At 34.9% G+C, this 18580-nt stretch overlaps 1 protein-coding gene across 42 annotated transcripts; it reads right to left on the bottom strand.

Annotated features, from left to right (window-relative positions):
- Positions 1–9727: 9727 nt before the first annotated feature.
- On the bottom strand, positions 9728–15512 carry LOC112722579 (nucleobase-ascorbate transporter 2). 42 transcript variants are annotated; one of them, XR_011867730.1, is made up of 15 exons: positions 15153–15512; positions 14547–15078; positions 14322–14406; positions 12882–12911; positions 12715–12771; positions 12180–12239; positions 11811–11876; positions 11651–11706; positions 11411–11510; positions 11224–11299; positions 11056–11109; positions 10857–10940; positions 10476–10542; positions 10059–10085; positions 9728–9978 (listed from the first exon to the last, which is right to left on the bottom strand). XR_011867730.1 is itself a non-coding variant. In XM_025773656.3 (14 exons), exons 6-12 carry the CDS (start codon positions 12209–12211, stop codon positions 10863–10865), a joined length of 462 nt encoding a protein of 153 aa, XP_025629441.1. In that variant the 5' UTR covers positions 12212–12239; positions 12715–12771; positions 12882–12911; positions 14322–14406; positions 14547–15078; positions 15153–15512; the 3' UTR covers positions 9728–9978; positions 10063–10085; positions 10857–10862. The 42 variants fall into 42 exon arrangements, 30 of the variants coding, with proteins under 30 accessions (XP_025629441.1, XP_025629442.1, XP_025629445.1 ...); XR_011867736.1 differs by having other exon boundaries at positions 10857–10958; XR_011867729.1 differs by having other exon boundaries at positions 9926–9978; positions 10063–10085.
- Positions 15513–18580: the final 3068 nt, after the last annotated feature.

An 18580-nucleotide genomic window follows, 5' to 3' on the forward strand; every position in this document is an offset into this window, starting at 1 on the left:
CTTAACATGAAAGGTTCATAAGCCAATTTAGGAACATTAACAAGTAAAAGCATTGGAATAAATAAAAGTAGAAAATAAATTAAAGGAACTTTGAACCTGTGATTGTAGAAGCAATCCTAAAATAAGAGAAATCCTAATCCTAAATCCAAAGAGAAATGAGAGAACCTCTCTCTCTCTCTCTCTCTCTCTAAAACTACATCTAAAACCTAAAAGTGTGAATTATGAAAGTATGATTATGTTTGAATGCATTCTCCCACTTTATAGCCTCTAATATGTGTTTTCTGGGCCGAGAACTGGGTCAGAAACAGCCCAGAATTCGCTGGGGGCGAAATCTGCCACGCTGATTTTCGTCACTGCGATGCGTCCGCGTGGAGCATGCGTTCACATCGCCTAAATGTACGGCCACTATAGCAAATTATATATCAAATCGAAGCCCCAGACGTTAGCTTTCCAATTCAACTGGAACCGCATCATTTGGACTTCTATAGCTCAAGTTATGACCGTTTGAGTGCGAGGAGGTCAGGCTGGATAGCTTAGCAATTCCTTCAACTTCTTGTATTCCTTCCACTTTTGCATGCTTCCTTTCCATCCTCTGAGTCATTCCTGCCCTGTAATCTCTTAAATCACTTAACGCACATATCAAGGCATCGAATGGTAATAAGAAAAGATTAATATTAGCAAATATAAGGTCAAAGAAGCATATTTTCAATCATAGCACAAAATCCGGAAGGAGAATGTAAAACATGCATTTTGTATGAACAAGTGTATGAAAGATTGATAAAATCCACTCAACTGAGCACAAGATAAACCATAAAATAGTGGTTTATCAACCTCCTCACACTTAAACATTAGCGTGTCCTCATGCTAAGCTCAAGAGAAGCTATAAGGGAGTGAAGAGGAATGGTAGAATGTATGAAATGCAACCTATCTATATGAATGCAACTACATGCAAAATGTTTCTACCTACTTGGTTAAAAGTAAATAAGCTCTTCAAGACAAACATAAATCAGATTTCACTAATTCAAATTATACAGTAAAACCAAGTAAACTTGTAAGAAGATAACTCATAAAAGCAGGGAACATAGAATCAAGCATTGAACCCTCACTGGTAGTGTATATCACTCTAATCTCTCAAGTGTCTAGGGTTAATCACTCTACTCTTCTCTAGTCATGCTTTCTAAACTTTGTTCTTCATCTATCCAATCAACAAAAATTTAGTGTACCAATGCAAAATTCATGAGGTTTTTTCAAGGTTGTAATAGGGCTAAGGTAAGGGTGAGGATATATGTATGGCCAAGTGAGTTATAATATGAATCTTTGATTAACCGAAGCTCTCACCTATACACACACTCTATATACTTTTAAATTCATGCCTAGCTACCCAAAATTCCCACTTTTGCATTACATACTCATGCATCAACCTTTATTTTAATTTTATCACATATGCATTGATCTTTTTATTAACTTAACCTTGCATTGGAGTAATTTTGTCCCCTTATTTATTTACTTATTTATTGAATATTTTTGGATTTTTCTCTTTTTTTTTTCATTTTTTTTATATATTAAAACTAAGGAAATAAACGTAGCTTATCAATGCACATGGATTTTTTTATTTTTTATTTTTAGTTTCACATGAGTAGGTACCCAAATTCTCATTATTTTGTCACGACACATTCCCTTATTAACCCTTGTTCCACAATTCTCCCATACTTAATTAACACACAATTTCTATCTTAAGCTAACCAAAGATTCAATTGGGATATTTAATTGTTTTTCCGCTTAAGGCTAGTAATGTGGTAAAATATAGAACAAATAGGATTTAAAAGGCTCAAAGTGGCTAACAAAGGTGATTGAAAGGGTAGGCTTATTTGGGATAAGTGAGCTAAATAAGTAATGGCCTCAATCATATGCAAGCATGTAAATACACTAAATAGTGGACATATAGAATGGAACAAAGCAAAGATTACAAGGAAGAAAACACACAAGAATAAAAATTTATGGTTAAATAATGTAACCATATAAATAAGCTCAAAATCTCACAGGTTGTGTGTTGTTAGCTTTTTAAACTATGTTCCAAATACAACTTCAAACAAGTTTTAACAAAAAAAAATTTTCAATTTAAATTAGTGAAATACTATAAAAATTTCTTGAAAAAGAAAATATTACTTCAACCAAGTAGTAACTAAATGCGTAAAATCAAGAAAACATGTAATCAAATATGCAGATGCAACAATAAACTAATAAAGAAAATAAGACATTGCTGTTGAGAAGAAAATAACTAACCCATGGAGATCGGTATCAACCTCCCCATACTTAAAGATTGCACCGTCCTCGGTGCATGCTGAGATGTGCAGGTGGATAGGTGGCTCCAACTGATATTTTTTTCCAAACAATTTGCAGATGCAACTTGTTTATTGCCCATGTATAGCTTTTTCGTTTCCCTTCCTTGGTGGCCATCCTGAAAGAAGAGGAAAAAGAAGAAAAGTAACCCAGGAATAAAAATAGAAAACAAATAAAATATGGCTGGGTTAATGCCAAATAATGAGGATCACAATTACATGGTAGCTACAACATGCAATTGAGAAAACAGTGGAAGCAAATGGCATATCAATGTTGCAAAAAATTTGCAACAAAGGGGAAGAGTAGATAATGAAAGACAGTATAAAATATTACCTAACAGTGTAAAGCAAGTCACTAAGCACCAAAATAATTCAAGAAAAGATGTAACAGTTGAATAAGAAAATTTAACACCAATGGTAAAATAATAAATTTAGAAAAGAAAATAAAAATATGCGCAAAATTAAAATGCAATGGATGAAAGTATGCAAATAAATTAAATAAAATAGAATGGAAGTGAATCCCCAAGGTGTGATTCTGCCCTTAACCGTGGAGATAACGAGATTCACAAAAGATTTTCTCGGTGCGAAGACTCTTATATCCTAAAATCGAATATTTGAGTTAGCTACTCACTCAGGGATGAGAGGTTAAAGAGATGAAGAAGAAGTAAGTAAGAAAGAAAGAAGAAAGAAGAAAGAAGAAAAGATAGAAGAAACTAGGATTAGAAAAGAAAAGATAAGATAATTGGCACTGATCTGGATAAGTTGTGCGGCGCAGGCGACGCGAACACGTGGGTCACGCGTTCGCGTGTTTTGTGATATTTTCAAGTGACGCGTAAGCGTGGGTGACGCGTACGCGTGACTTGATTTGTGCTATTGGCGTGAGTGCAGCCTCGCGTTCGCACAACTCTCTGTTTTAAATGCATTTTGCCAAAAAATTTGGGTGACGCGTTCGCGTGGTTGACGCGATCGCGTGAATGGCTATATTTTGAAAAACGACGCGAACGCATGGGGCAGGCGTTTGCGTGATAGGGCTTGTGCTTCTAGCATCATCCCAGCCCTACTCCATCACAACTTACTGCCATATACCTCTTTACGTCGATTTTGCAGGACCACGCGTTCGCGTGGGTGACGCGGACGCGATGGGAGGCTATTTCGCAAACGACGCGGCCGCGTCATTGACGCGGTCGCGTGGGCTTGATTATGCCTAAGGCGCGCCTCCAGCCACGCTTTCGCGTGACTTTCTGTTCAACTTTCTTTTCTTCATAACGAACAAGTGACGCGGACGCGTCAGCGACGCTGCCGCGTCGTGTGCGTGCTTTTTATTTATTTATTTATTTATTTATTTATTTATTTTTATGCAAAATGCATAATACAGTATGTAAATGCTAATGCAAACATTATGAACGACACTAATAAAATTAAAATAAAATAAACTAGGAAAAAAGGAAAGAATATACCATGGTGGGTTATCTCCCACCTAGCACTTTTAGTTATAGTCCTTAAGTTGGACATCTGGCGAGCTCCTTGTCATGGTGGCTTGTGCTTGAACTCATCCTGAAACTTCCACCAATGCTTGGACTTCCAATAAGCTTTATCAATACCAGGTAGATTCTCCAAGCTTTGATGGAGTTCTTCACAAGCTTTGAGCTCCCAAAGTCGATCCTCATATATTCTCGGATCCCAAATCTTGTTTCTACACCCGTCTTCAAGTTGATCATCATGATTCCATCCGGGTGGTAAGCAATCTGAATTCTCACTAAGGCATCCAAACAGCTTCCTAGACCCATACAATTTAGTATTCTTCCAACCATGATAATTTAGCCGTGAGCTTCCTACCACAATGAACCTAGGATTGTGTTGCCAACCACTAACCATCTCCCTCTTACTCTTAAAGCCACAAATAGCTCTAAGCTGACCATCTGTTTCAAGTAGCCCATATTCAAGTGAGAAAGCAAAGGTTAAGGATAAGTATTTTACCCACTTGAATGTTGTATTGGATGGTAATGTCTTTGGGGGAAAGGTCTCCAATTGTTTTGGCAAGGTGATTTCAAGCTCCACTCCCTTGGGCTCTTCTTTGACAACTTCCATCTCTATGCAAGCTTCTTCAATTTCAACATCTTCCTCTTGGTAGCTTTCTTCCAATTCAATATCTTCTTCATTACTCACCAAGGGCATGGGAGGTTGTGCTTCTTCTTCTTTAATCTCCATCTCTTGATCAACCTCTTCAAAGTCTTTAGCCATGATATGCCTTGGAGGTTGTACACCCTCCTCAACACCAATTTCAAACATCTTTGAAGGAGGTTCTATGACTGGACTTTCCCATGGAGGTTCTGCATCTCCTAGATCTTCAACCACTTCTTCTTCTTCAATAATTACTGCTTTGTCCAGTTGTTATAGTATAAAATCATACTCATCCTTGATGATTTTCTTTCTATGATAACTCATTTCAACTATTCCTTCATCTTCAAGGGTCTTTCCTATCTCCACATTTTGAGCCTCCTCTTGCTCTATGACAAAATCAGACTCCTCCTTGTTGTCTTCCTTCACTAATTCTTCAATCACTCCTTCGACTTCAAGGGTCTCCACTACCTTCATCTGTAGGGCCTCCTCTAGCTTCTTATGAAGTATGGATTCACGAAGATGATTCCTTCTTTCTTGTTCCATATCAATAGCATAACTGGGATCATCTTGCTCTTGGATTGATGGATGTGGGTGCTCTTCTATGGAGGGTGGTGATGGGATGGGAAGATTATTATGTGGTTGAAAAGGAAGCGCACTGAAGCTTGAGGGTTGAATATTGGAGGTAGAGGGTTGGTCCATGCGGGATATAAGATTTTAGAGTGTAGAGGTGAGACCAATGATATTAGAGATGAGTGTGTTGTTATCCAATGGAGATGGTGAATATTGAGGTGGTGGTTCTGGGTGTGGTTCATATGGTGGTTGGTGTGGTGGATGTGGGTTAGGGTCATATGGGGGTGTTTGGTGGTAAGGTGCTTGTGAGTATGGTGGTCCAGAGTTGTGTTGAGGAGGTGGTTCGTAAGCATATGGTGGGACTTGCTGGTTATCGCGCATTGGAGGGGGTTGTTGCCTAGAGGGTTGATCAAATCCTTGTGACTCCTCCCATCTTTGATTTTTCAAACCTTGATGCCTATTTTCATTATAGTTTCCATTCCTTACAACAACATTGTTAGAACCAAACTCAAAGCGATAGGGGTGAGAATTCATAGTAAATAATAAAAATTAAAAGTGAAAAATAAAAAGAAATAAACAAGCAAAAGAAAATATTTACAATAACTAATAATAAGACACACAGTTGCAACTCTCCGGCAACGGCGCCATTTTGAAGAACGAAATTCTCGCGCGATCTAGAATTTTCACAAATAAATTCGCGTTGTAAGTATAGCTTCTAGATCGACAAGAATTCCTTTCTTACAAAAGTTTGGTTGTCACAAGTAACAAAACCCAATAAAATTTATAACCGAAGTATTCAAACCTCGGGTCGTCTTTTCAAGGAATTGCAGGGAGGTATGATTTATTATTGGTTATGTAAAACAGTATATTTTTGGGTTTTTGAAATAGGGAACAAGTAATTTAAATGACAAGAAAAATAAATTAATAATAATAAAATCTCTTGGCAAGGTATGAGAAATTGAGGTCTTATCCTAGTTATTCTTATCAGGTGTGATGAGAATTGGATTCTACTCCCACTTTAGTTAACCTCTAACTATGAAGGTAAGTTAAGTGGATGAATCAATTTGATTCCTCAGGTCCTAGTCAATTCCTAAGAAAAGACTAGAGTTATTGGAATTCAAATCAATCAGTAAAGAATTCCAATTTTCAATCAACAAGGAGTTTGATAACTCAAGTGTCTCCAATTAATTAACCAAAGCCAAAAGGGAAGAAAATCTACTTGAATGAAAATAATTTGGATACATAAATTAAAGAAAGCAATCATAAGTCTGAAATATCTCAAACAATATTAAATAGAATATTCAAATCTTAACATGAAAAGGTTCATAAGCCAATTTAGGAACATTAACAAGTAAAAGCATTGGAATAAATAAAAGTAGAAAATAAATTAAAGGAACTTTGAACCTGTGATTGTAGAAGCAATCCTAAAATAAGAGAAATCCTAATCCTAAATCCTAAGAGAAATGAGAGAACCTCTCTCTCTCTCTAAAACTACATCTAAAACCTAAAAGTGTGAATTATGAAAGTATGATTATATTTGGATGCATTCTCCCACTTTATAGCCTCTAATATGTATTTTCTGGACTGAGAACTGGGTCAGAAATAGCCCAGAATTCGCTGGGGACGAAATCTGTCACGCTGATTTTCGTCACTGCGACCCGTCCGCGTGGAGCACGCCTTCGCGTCATCTATCTGTACGGCCACTATGGCAAATTATATATCAAATCGAAGCCCCAGACATTAGCTTTCCAATGCAACTGGAACCGCATCATTTGGACTTCTATAGCTCAAGTTATGACTGTTTGAGTGCGAGGAGGTCAGGCTGGACAGCTTAGCAATTCCTTCAACTTCTTGTATTCCTTCCACTTTTGCATGCTTCCTTTCCATCCTCTGAGTCATTCCTGCCTTGTAATCTCTGAAATCACTTAACGCACATATCAAAGCATCGAATGGTAATAAGAGAAGATTAATATTAGCAAATATAAGGCCAAAGAAGCATGTTTTCAATCATAGCACAAAATCAAGAAGGAGAATGTAAAACATGCATTTTGTATGAACAAGTGTATGAAAGATTGATAAAATCTACTCAATTGAGCACAAGATAAACCATAAAATAGTGGTTTATCATGGCGCCAAACTTGAAAAATTTCAAGTTTGGCTTTACTGAGGCCGAATTAAATGGGAGATTATAGCGCTTCTAGTGCCAAACTTGGAATCTCCAAGTTTGGCACCACCTCTTTGGGTTTATGGTGGCTCCATTTTTTCACGTAAACTCTGTCAAATTCGTCCAAAATGCTACTTGAAATAAATCAAATTGCATACAATTCAAAGTAGCATTCATAGTGGCTAAAAAGTATTTAAATCATGATTAAACTTACAAATTCAAATGCAAATTCACTAGGAAAAGATAGGAAAGATGCTCATGCATCAGATTGCACACCAAGGATCCAATAGGGCAACTCGGCATACAACTCTTCCCAATTTCCGTAGATCTGTGCAACTGCCTTCTGTTTCGCCATCCAGACCTTCCTGTAACTAAGCCTGAATCCATAGGTTGCTTCAGTAGCTTCCTACAACACCTTTATCATAACCATTGTATCGACTCTAACCAACAGAAAGATCCTCGCACAAATAACATGATGATCAAACTGTCGGTGATCGCTCGAAATCGATGTAGCCAAGCAAGTGTGAGGCATGTTGTGCCATCTAACCTCCCAAGTACTCTTTCATTGCCGAAGCGTGATGTGAATCAACCACGTGCAACATTTACTGAACTCCTTGCATCTCCCATGATACTTGAGATGATCTTACTCTATCACCCTGTACTCAACTCCACGACTGGATGCTATAATCCTTTACAATCAACACAGAGTATCCTCATCACTATCCCCCATGATGTGAGCAGGCTCTTCGTCTGAATCATCCTCTTGCATCGCATTTTCAACCTGATCCGATTCACCCTCATCTAAAATATTCGGAATCATACGGGTGTCCTAGCTATCCCAACTGCAACAAATGGAGGATCAGCCAACAGACAAGTAAGTGCAACGACAGGCTTCGAGGTAGAAGCATCCCCCCACCATAGTCGACTGAGGATTCGGCACTGATGTACCAGAACTGTTGACACCATCTTCCAACTTGGCACACTGCTCGTGTATTCTCACTTCCGGAAAACTTCGCCGACAATGAAATAAAACCTACATATCTTCGTCTGACCCTATCACAAAGGTTTCATAGTTCATACCAGTTGAAACAACCGCAATAGAAATCTTGTAGAACAACTTCTTCACCCACTTTGTCCCACACAACCCCGCCTTCTGCAATATACTCATTTTTAGCTCTGACAACGTATCTGTTGACTGGATAAAAATACTCACCGGTTCTCTATCAGTAAACTTAATGCCGTAACTTTTCCTTTTTTGAATTTTTTTAAAGTAATGGACTAGGACTAAAAAACTCTCCTCACTATACATTTATGAATTTGTGAAAATGACAATCTTCTACTACACCATTACCTCCTGCTTGGTATTTATAGGCATTTCTAATCAAACAGAAACTGCTATAGCCTCACACGGTTTTCTAGGTGTGCGATTTGTGAAGAAACCACTATAGGAGTGCCGCGATTTCTTCATTGCGAACTTCATTCAGAAACCGCTACAGGATGTAGCGGTTTCTCCTCATCACGCATCCCAACGTAAACTGCTATACCCTGTAGCAGTTTACATGTAATCCAGAATCCACTATACTCCTCTCGCGATTTCCATAAAAATATAATAGTTATATTTACATCTGTAATGTTTAAAAATTATATTCTGATAATATTAATTTTCAAACATTTTATTTGAGTAACTTGCTCTATATATAATCATAAATTTTTATAACAAATTATTATTAATATATTCAACTAAGATATGCAACTTTTAGAAATAATCATTGTAGCATCTTATTTTTAATATTTTCTTAATATATATATATATATATACCTTATTATTCTTTTATGTTGTAAGTGAATCATAATCTGTCAGGCTAATTTAATTATTCCATATTTCTATATTATTTTATTTTGTTTAATTTTTTGTTTGATATGACTTTCTCAATTGAATTTGATGCCAGCAATATATATATAAAATTCTGATAACAATGTTTTTGGTAATAATTATAACAGTCATTACAAAAAAATAGGGTTAAAACGGCGGTTATTTTTGAAAATTACGGCGGTTAGAACCATTATTACCAAAAATGGCGCCTCCAAGAAACGCCGTTATTCTAGGCGCCATTCTGGTTATTACGGCGGTTTTTTTAGGGTTAAAATGGCGGTTTATAACCGCCATTATTTCCGCATAAAATGGCGGTTTTTGAATTGTTAAAATGGCAGCTATAACCGCCGTTTTTACCAGGATATTGTGGCATCCTTTCTGTTTAAAATGGCGGTTTCTAACCACCGTTTTTACCATTATAACCACCATTTTTACCAGGTTATAATGACATCATTTTCGTTTAAAATGGCAATTTTTAACCACCGTTTTTACCAGCGTATAATGGCATCGTTTTCATTAAAAATGGGAGTTTCTAACTGCCGTTTGTACTTAATTATGATGACAATTTTATGTTTTTTAAAGTAAGATTGAAACCACCAATTTAAAGTGATATTTTCGAAACTCACTTAAAAATCTCATAATAACCAAAAGGCATAGCCATAAATCAAACATCATAAGATGATTTTTATTAATTCTTACATGATTCAAAAGTCATAATCCAAGTCATAATTGAAATGTCATAATCCAAAAACAAATTATCAAAGTAACATTTTTCAATAATACGTCTTAACATATAATCTTTAATATACGTCTTAACATATCAAGCAAGGTCATGCTTCCTTGTTGCTTGCTCCAGAAGATCTACTTCCTAACTCTTCTGGTGATGGAATCTCACTCTCCTGATCCAATTCCTACAACAAAAATATAATTATTATGAGCACAAGAAATGCAAGAAAAAATCAATTTTGTTCAATCTTAAGCAGCACAAAACTTGCTCTGGAAGTTCTTCCTTTTGTGCCTGTTAAAAAGAACAAAATAGAATTATCAAATAAAATAGTGCTTGCTAAAAAATTTTACAGTAATAAGAACACAACACACTACGTAATTTTTCTTATTTTTAGGGAAGTGAGTGATGCAAATATAGTCTCTCTCACAAGAAAGTAGAAGAAATATAATTTCTGTAAGTATATGAAAGCAATTGAATTAAATAAATAAATATATGGCAGCAATTAAAATATATAGTCTCTCATTCATTTCTTTTAGACAAATAATTTAGTGCAAGTATATGCTTTAAATAAAATGAAGAAATATGGCAGCAATTGAACGATTCTTTATTGAAACTTTACAAACAACAACCACAAAAGGAAGAAGAAATTGTTGCTATAATGATTTGTACACAATTTTTCACCTTGATGCTATTGCGAAACTGTTCCATTAGCATTACTAAGAAACATGCTAGCAGGATAAGTTGGCAGCTAAAAAAAAGGAAGATAGTTAAATTTTGGTAACTTTTGGCGTTAAATATTTCAATTTTAATAAAGATATTACATTATATTTTTTATTATTGGGCCTCTTCTCTTTTATAGACCTCTCTCAAAAATTCCCAAGCCCACTTTCATATCCGTATTGCATGTGAATTATTTGAAGCCCAAAGTAAATCATTAAAAATTAGGTAAAGACATTATTAGCGTGCCAAGTAGGGAGTAGGGAAAACTGAAAAGTCTTAATGGTGATGATTATATATATTCTGCATGAATGATGGTTCAATTCATGTAAAAGATGTATATACCTGCAGCTATATATTGACTAGACCTACGTAATCATGAGTGCTTCTTTTGGTTTTGGATGGGATTTGTCTTGTTATTCCCTTGTCCTATACAATAACAGCTACCTAATTATACAATAATACTAAGAAACATGCCAAAATTAATATGCCTTAAGAAAGATAGACATAAGAGAATCCTAATCCATTATTGCCTAAATTGTACCTGAGATAAGGCTATAAACAGTATTAGCATGGAAATTTCGACCCAGCTCCCAACCTAACACAAATGATTTAGATTCAGAATAGTATACTAAAACCATATTAGTGATGAGAAAATAATTGTGAATTTCACTATTAATAATGCAGTAAGTGGGGCTGGTGTTATATGTACCTCAAGGAACCCTCTGTCAAATAGTTCAAAACCAACTAATGCAATTACTGGAACCATTCCAAGTCGACTGAAAAACCTGAATGCAAAGGAAAGCACAATAATTATTTGGCGTATTCTCCAATCCAAGTTTCTCTCTTTGACTTCAAAAAGTGTAACATACATTTCAACAAAATAAAAAAAAGCATACCTGGAACAAATGGCCCATATTTGACTAAATCCCAAAATTATTTGTATGCATGATGCTACTATTAGTGAACCTTGGACTGCTCTCATTGTGCTAAGAATCTCTACAAACAAATGGAAAAGCAATTACTTGGAAGTTTGCCTATCAATCAACTAACTAAGTTCTGGTTCTGTTAAGAACATTAACTATGACAAAGTTGAGAGCAGACAACAAAATAGAATTCTTAAAGAAAATAACACTAACCAATTCTTAAAGAAAAACCTAAACCTACAATTCCGTTGCACCATTTAAGGATATCCCTGCCATGGAAAACCAAAAGAAATGAAAAGAACATGTTAAAACAAGCATGGGAAGAATTTTATTAATTAAACTAGTTGGGCTTCCAGGTTATTTGTACAATTACCGTTGTGCAATCTTCGCATGCTCCATTTGAAACACAAGATCCTTCACCAGCAGAGCAGCAAGGAGGCTGGATTAATAAAGAAAAACCTTAGTCAGTTAAAGTAAAATAATGATAAACTTGGAGTACTACATTGAAATCTTATCCTTCATCGACACCTTTTCCTTCTCAATTAAAGCAAAATCTCTAGATTACCAGGAGCTTCTACTGTATTCTAAACAAGATATAAAATAAAATCAGGAACATATCCATGAATATAAGAACTAAATGCATATTTGCAAATCCAGTGTGCTATTTCAATTTTCATGTCTTGCAAGTATGCAATCAAACTTTTTATAGTAAAGAGGTGCAGAAAAATAGCATTTCACATACCTCATAGCCCATAAGTATAAGCTGAACTTCATTTCTGGAAAGTCCAATCTCTTAAGCAACCTAAACTAACCAACACATTATCTCAGATTTCATTAAGTGGTTGGTAGCAATATCAATCTCAACCAAAGACGAATTCACAATTAACTTCAGTTTTGTTCTTATACATAATACTAGTTGCAAAGGCATGAAATACTACCAATGCAAATTTCCTAAAAGTAGTACTTTTGGCATAACTAGTCTATATACTTTTATATTGTGCATTTTTCCTTCTCAAGTAGTTGTGTATATGCAAATTAATTTTTTCCTATAAAGTAAAAAGAGTCAAGGAAATAAATAAAGCAAATATATTATTCTCAAGCCACAAGGGAAGGAATAAGATATAGCATAATCAAACCATAGTTTATATATGATACAAGAGAAGATCCTTAACTTTAATGTAATAACCATCCAAAGAAAAGATACAACAATCACCAACCATCTCATCTGAAGACAAAACAAGAACCAAATACCTACATACATATATATAATTACTTACTTAGCGAAATCCTTGATTAATAGTCAATGTAGAAGAATTGTCAGCTCCACAGAAACTCTGTTAACAAGTCATAACCATGAAACACTAGTTAAAGTTTGAATGTAAACAACTGCAGCAATTAGTTTTATAAAATTGAAGATAAATGTGATTAAGGAATTCTTCCATACCCATTTTAATTCAATTTCAAATGCTTGCACCTGATATCAATACAAAATTAGTCATATAATTAGAACATTGAAGCTATAATTGTTTTGACTTTTGACAGCAAAATAAGTTTATCCAAATACAAACTAAACGAGAACTCTTTTTTTCAAGTCACCATAATTAAATGCAAGGTGCCCTAGAAAATAAAATTAAAAAAGAACCAAAACAAGAAAGAGAAACCACATAATGTATATATTGAGAGATAGAGAGAGAGAGAGAGAGAGAGAAAGAGAGAGAGAGAGAGAGGTGTGTTAAAAGCAGAGAAGGGATGCTTGAACAAATATATCTCTAAAAAATCTGAGATTATTAGCATCTTACATTCCCAACGTTCCCTAACTTCCTGTCTCAGAAAGGGTTAATCCTCTAAATGTTGAGATATCAATAATACTTAGTACTAACTATAATATAGTACTAATTGTAAAAAGAACAAAAAAAATTGATTTATTGAAAATCGTAATTTGAAGTCCTAAATTAAGATTCTAACTACTTGCTTTGCTTGTCCCTTTTCCTTGTGTTTTAACAGGCAAAACTAGTGACCAATTATAAGTAGCTCAAACTGGAGAAAATTTACAACGAAGTGAAAGAAAATTTGGAGCCATAACAAAAAAAACATATTCAATTATTCATACAATCAATCAACCAAAAGACAGACACTGATTGCTTCCTTATAACACAACATTATTTAGAGTACCATGTATATGTAGTTTCTACTGTAGAAAATAAAAGGCTACAACTAGCTAGTTGCGAAACAACCTTCATTTACATTATTGAAATCTCAAATTGGGGCTACTTGGAAACACTACAATACTCTGCCAAATGAAGGTGATGTTTCAAAGATTTATCTCTTTAAGGAATTCTCATACAATTATACAATACATTATTAAAGGGTTGTTTGTGAGCCTCTTTTCCAAAACCAAACTACAAACAAATTTCCATAAAGAATAAGCAAAATAAAAAGAGTGCGCTAGCTGCGTGCAAAACCTTCTTTTTATATTAAACAGGTGCTGCATCATTTTGGTATCTGAAAATGATGGTAAGCTTGACAATGCTATGAACATTGATGCTTTTACTTAAAATTGAACAGATCATGGAATCTAAAATCCGGAAGGACTAATTGAATTATGAATCTTGTTAAACAATCATTCATTGGCTGCAGTTAGGCACGAAAAATTACTGGTAACATATTCCAAAAAGACATAAGTGCAATTCTAACAAAATGTGAAACAAAAATTTAAAAACAAATCCAAGTGACAGCATCAATGATGCATGCTCCATCTAATCCACGAATTTGAGGAGTGTCATATAGAACCCCATTTGGAGATGCATGTTTAGAATTTCATGGTGAAGCATATATATATATATATATATATATATATATATATATATATATATATACACACTACCTGCTGAAGCACTTGTATTGCAATCAACGCATGCTTAACCCCAGGTTCAGTAAGAGCTTTTCAAATTAGCCCCCTTTGAAGCACCCTGAGATGGATCAAAGTTCAAATTCTTTAATGAAATAGTGAGGTTTAAATGATCAATTTATTAAAAGTGTCATTCTCTTAATTAAACATTTGAACAATAAGCTATTAATTGTTAGACTAATTTGAGGTTTGAGAACTGACATAATTTTCAAGGCAGAGGTAGTAAGCTTGACAATCCAGCAGGATCCACAAGCATGGTGGCCACCTTCATATCTTCATACACAAACAAGAAAAGGAAGAAATAAACAAGCCATCAACATTGAAAAGCTAGATCTAATCATTTTGACAAATAGGATAAAGTCTACAAAAATAGTCTTCAATGATAGATTTTAATAATGCAACAGCACATTACAAATGTATTTCTAAACTAATGCAATTACAGTTTACATTCATCAACCTAGTTTAGTTTATTATTCATTAAGTTATTATTCATCAAGAATCCTAACACTTTAATATTACACATGGCTGAAAACCGAAATGGAAAATACAATCCCTAACATAACCTTTGGAAGAGTGAGGGACGGCGGCAAAGGCATGAAGCAGAGGAATGGAGAAACGGCGGTGGCGGCGGCGGCGCAGCGAGAGCGGCAGAACACAAATTGTGGAGGAACGTCGTCAACAGTGCAAACTGCGGAACTGACTTCTCCACTCGCGATGAATCCTCGCAAACGGCCTAAAAAGAGAGACTCATCACAGAGGAAGCAAAGAAGAGGAAAGGAAGGAAAGAAGGAAGGAAAGGAAGCTTACCTGGATCGTCGCAGAGGAATTAGGCGTTGACGATTTTGGCGGAGAAGACACAGAGGACGACAAGGAGAGGAAGCTGGAGGAGACGTCACCGGAGGATATCGCAGCTTTAGGAGATGTCGCCGAAGGAGATCCCGGAGGAGATGTCACCGAAGAAGATCGTCGGAGAACGGAATAGGATCGGAGATTGTCGCATAGGCCATCCAAGAGCAACAACATCACACGCGTAGGGTTTCAACTAAGGGTTTCTGAAATTTAGGGACTCTTCTTTTATACCTACATGCCAACGGCGGTTCAAAACCGCCAGAATTACCAAAACCGCCACAAATCCAAAAATTAATTATGGCAGAAACAAAAAACGCCGGAATATCTAAATATTATGACAGTTTTAAAGAACCGCCGTATTATAAATGCCATTTTAACCTCCTTTTTTGTAGTGAGTGATAGAACAAGAGTAAAAATTAGGGTAAAGATTATACCAACTTAGGCTGATCCACTAACTAATTTGCTACTTTTTACACAATAATGCAAAAAAATTCAACTCATACCAATGTCCATAATTAACTAACTACAATTAGTCACGATATGGATAATTACTCACTTAATTACTTGTAGGGTTAAGTACTTTTTTCGTCCCTAATGTCTTGGGTCAAAATCAAAATCCTCTCCGACCTTTTTTTGTTATTAAAATTATCTTCAACGTTTAAAAACACTTTAAAATAATCCTTTTTCAAATTTTTGGACTAAAATACCCTTCATCACCGTCATCCTTCTCCTCACATTCCTCACTCCCACCACCTCCACCATATCCACTACCACCATAACAAAGGAGGGGCTGCCGCTGGGTTGCCGCTGCCACTGGGTTGCCATTGGCACTACAAGGTCATCGTTGGATCACCGCTAGTTCATCAGAGAAGAGAAAGAGAGAAAAGCGATACGAAGAAAGGAGAGATGGGTTGCTGCTGTAGGGCCGCCGTTACTGCTGCAGGGTCGTCGCTGCTGCCGCTGGTTCATCGGAGAGAGAGAGAGAGAGAAGCAATGTGAAGGAGGCGTTGCCGCCGCTGGTTCATCGGAGAAGAGAGAGAGAAGCGATGCGAAGAGAGGGAGGGACGGGTTGCTGCTGCCGTTAGGTTGCTGGTTCATCGGAGAAGAGAGAGAGAGAGAGAGAGAAGCGATGCGAAGGAGGTGCTACCGCCGCTGGTTCATCGGAGAAGAAAGAGAGAGAAGTGATGCGAAGGAGGAAGGGGTTGCGGGTTGCCACTGCTGTCGCTGGGTCGTTTTTTTCACGGCGAAGCCTTCTTCTTCCTCTTCTTCTTCTCGCCGGCAATGTTGGTGGCAGTGGAGGTGGTGGGATGAGGAAGGTGAGGAGGAGGATGATGATGATGAAGGGTATTTTGGTCCAAGAATTAAGGAAAGGATGATTTTAAAGCGTTTTTAAACGTGGAGGATGATATTAATAACGAAAAAAGGTTGGGGACGATTTTAATTTTAACCCAAGATGTTAGGAACGAAAAAAGTACTTAACCCTTACTTGTACAATAAAAAAGTTTTTCTAAACCAGCATACGATAAACACAGAATTTATCTCTTCTTGAGATACTTGTCAAACTCTCTTTCAACCAACATATATAAATTTACGGGTGTAGAAACCAATCCTCTTTCTACACCGTAAAATTCATCCTCAAACAGGACCATCATTTATAATTCGACCCAACGACAACTAGCCCAAATAGTGTGGTCTCATCTACATGGATATGACACTAAGGTGAAAACGACCTCTGACATGGGGTCACTTTCCATTTTGAAAGAAAATAACTACCCACTACCATATGAAATTATCTTCAAAGAATGACTAAATCATATCCAATATGCAACTTTATAAGTATTCTAATACTCATATATTTTTCTCAATCCAACTCACATTAAGCTGATTTAAATCTGCTTAAACTCTTAGTAACTTAAGTATCATAGTCTTTTACAACTACTTTTAATCATTGTCTAGGTGGAGACGTCAAAAAAACTTCCATATCAACAAATAAGTTAAAATTTTCAATTAAAGACGTTTAGACCTCACATCCAGATTCCAAAACACCATTATAATCCATATTTAATTATCATATAATATAGTATAAAATATTTTTTTAATCCAAAACATTTAGATGGTCTTAATTTCGTTTTTAACACTTCAAACATTTTCTTTTCAATCATTAAATCCAAATAAAATACGTAGCACCTTTAGTAATAACATATATAATGACAATGTGATTACTTAGTAATTTCAATCCATATATATTGTCACTATATTGATCTCATTATCAACATACTTATTCCTCAAGTAAAAAATCATAGTTTCTTATTGAACGAGTTCTTAAACAGTAGCGTGAGCAGCAAGATCAGAAACGTTGCAACTTCCAACTAGCAGAAAGAGTAAAACTCATAGAAAGAAGAGTGAAGAGAATATAAGACTGAACTACTTAAGATTGCATTGATCAAAATGAAGAGAACTAATAAGCTTAGCTCTCTAGTGCCAAAACAGTTATATATATATATATATATATATATATATATATATATATATATATATATATATATATATATATATATATATATATAGGGTAAAGAAAACATCTCTAACTAACTAACTGCTTGATTACACTACTCTCTTTTCTTATCTTCAATTACAATATTATCCTTCACACTTATAACATAAATATTATTCGTTTTTCTTTTACATCTACAATCACAATATTAAAATATTCACACATATTTTAAAAAATATTTAATTAATAATATTTTCACTATATATATGAACTAATCATGTTAAGTACATATTTAATTGTAGAATAATATTAAATTTATTTAAGATATTTCAAATATTATAAAGGAAATTAAAATTTGATCAAAATAAATTTTAAAATATTATTTTATCATATATATAATATAATAAATTGACAAAAAAATATAACGAACTATATATACTAACACACATCAGTACACATATATAACTAAACTAATATTACTAACAGTTTAATTTTGATACATTAATAGTATAAAATATTTTATACAATCGTGCAATTATATTCGTTTTTTTGAATGACCATTCACGTAGTCAATATAAAATATAGTTATTTTTACTGATGTAACGTTATGTAATTAGATACACGTATAAAATTATTTTACACTGATAATGCGTCAAAATTAAATTTATATTACTAATTAGTAAAAGAGTTTTAAAAACCTTGAGACACCATGGCAATTTTAGTGGCTAATTTTTTTAGAAATGGACAAATATAATGTATTATCCCCTATTATAGGTAAGTTGAGTGTGTTTTTTCTAATGTATAGATAAGAAATTTGAAAGTCAAGTTTCATGATGGAATATTATTAGTATACAAATTAAAAGGTCAAATTTGTGATTTTAAAATAATAGAA

Source organism: Arachis hypogaea, chromosome 11, assembly GCF_003086295.3.
Source record: "Arachis hypogaea cultivar Tifrunner chromosome 11, arahy.Tifrunner.gnm2.J5K5, whole genome shotgun sequence".
Lineage (NCBI taxonomy): Eukaryota > Viridiplantae > Streptophyta > Magnoliopsida > Fabales > Fabaceae > Arachis > Arachis hypogaea.

Excerpts from the sequence above, each read along its gene's own strand:
- LOC112722579 (XM_072207255.1), bottom strand. The coding sequence starts at position 12,211 with ATGAAGTTCAGCTTATACTTATGGGCTATGAG. Across the intron at positions 11,707-11,810 it reads CATGCGAAGATTGCACAACG|GGATATCCTTAAATGGTGCA; the intron begins GTAATTGTACAA and ends TTTCCATGGCAG. Across the intron at positions 11,511-11,650 it reads AGGTTTTTCTTTAAGAATTG|AGATTCTTAGCACAATGAGA; the intron begins GTTAGTGTTATT and ends ATTTGTTTGTAG.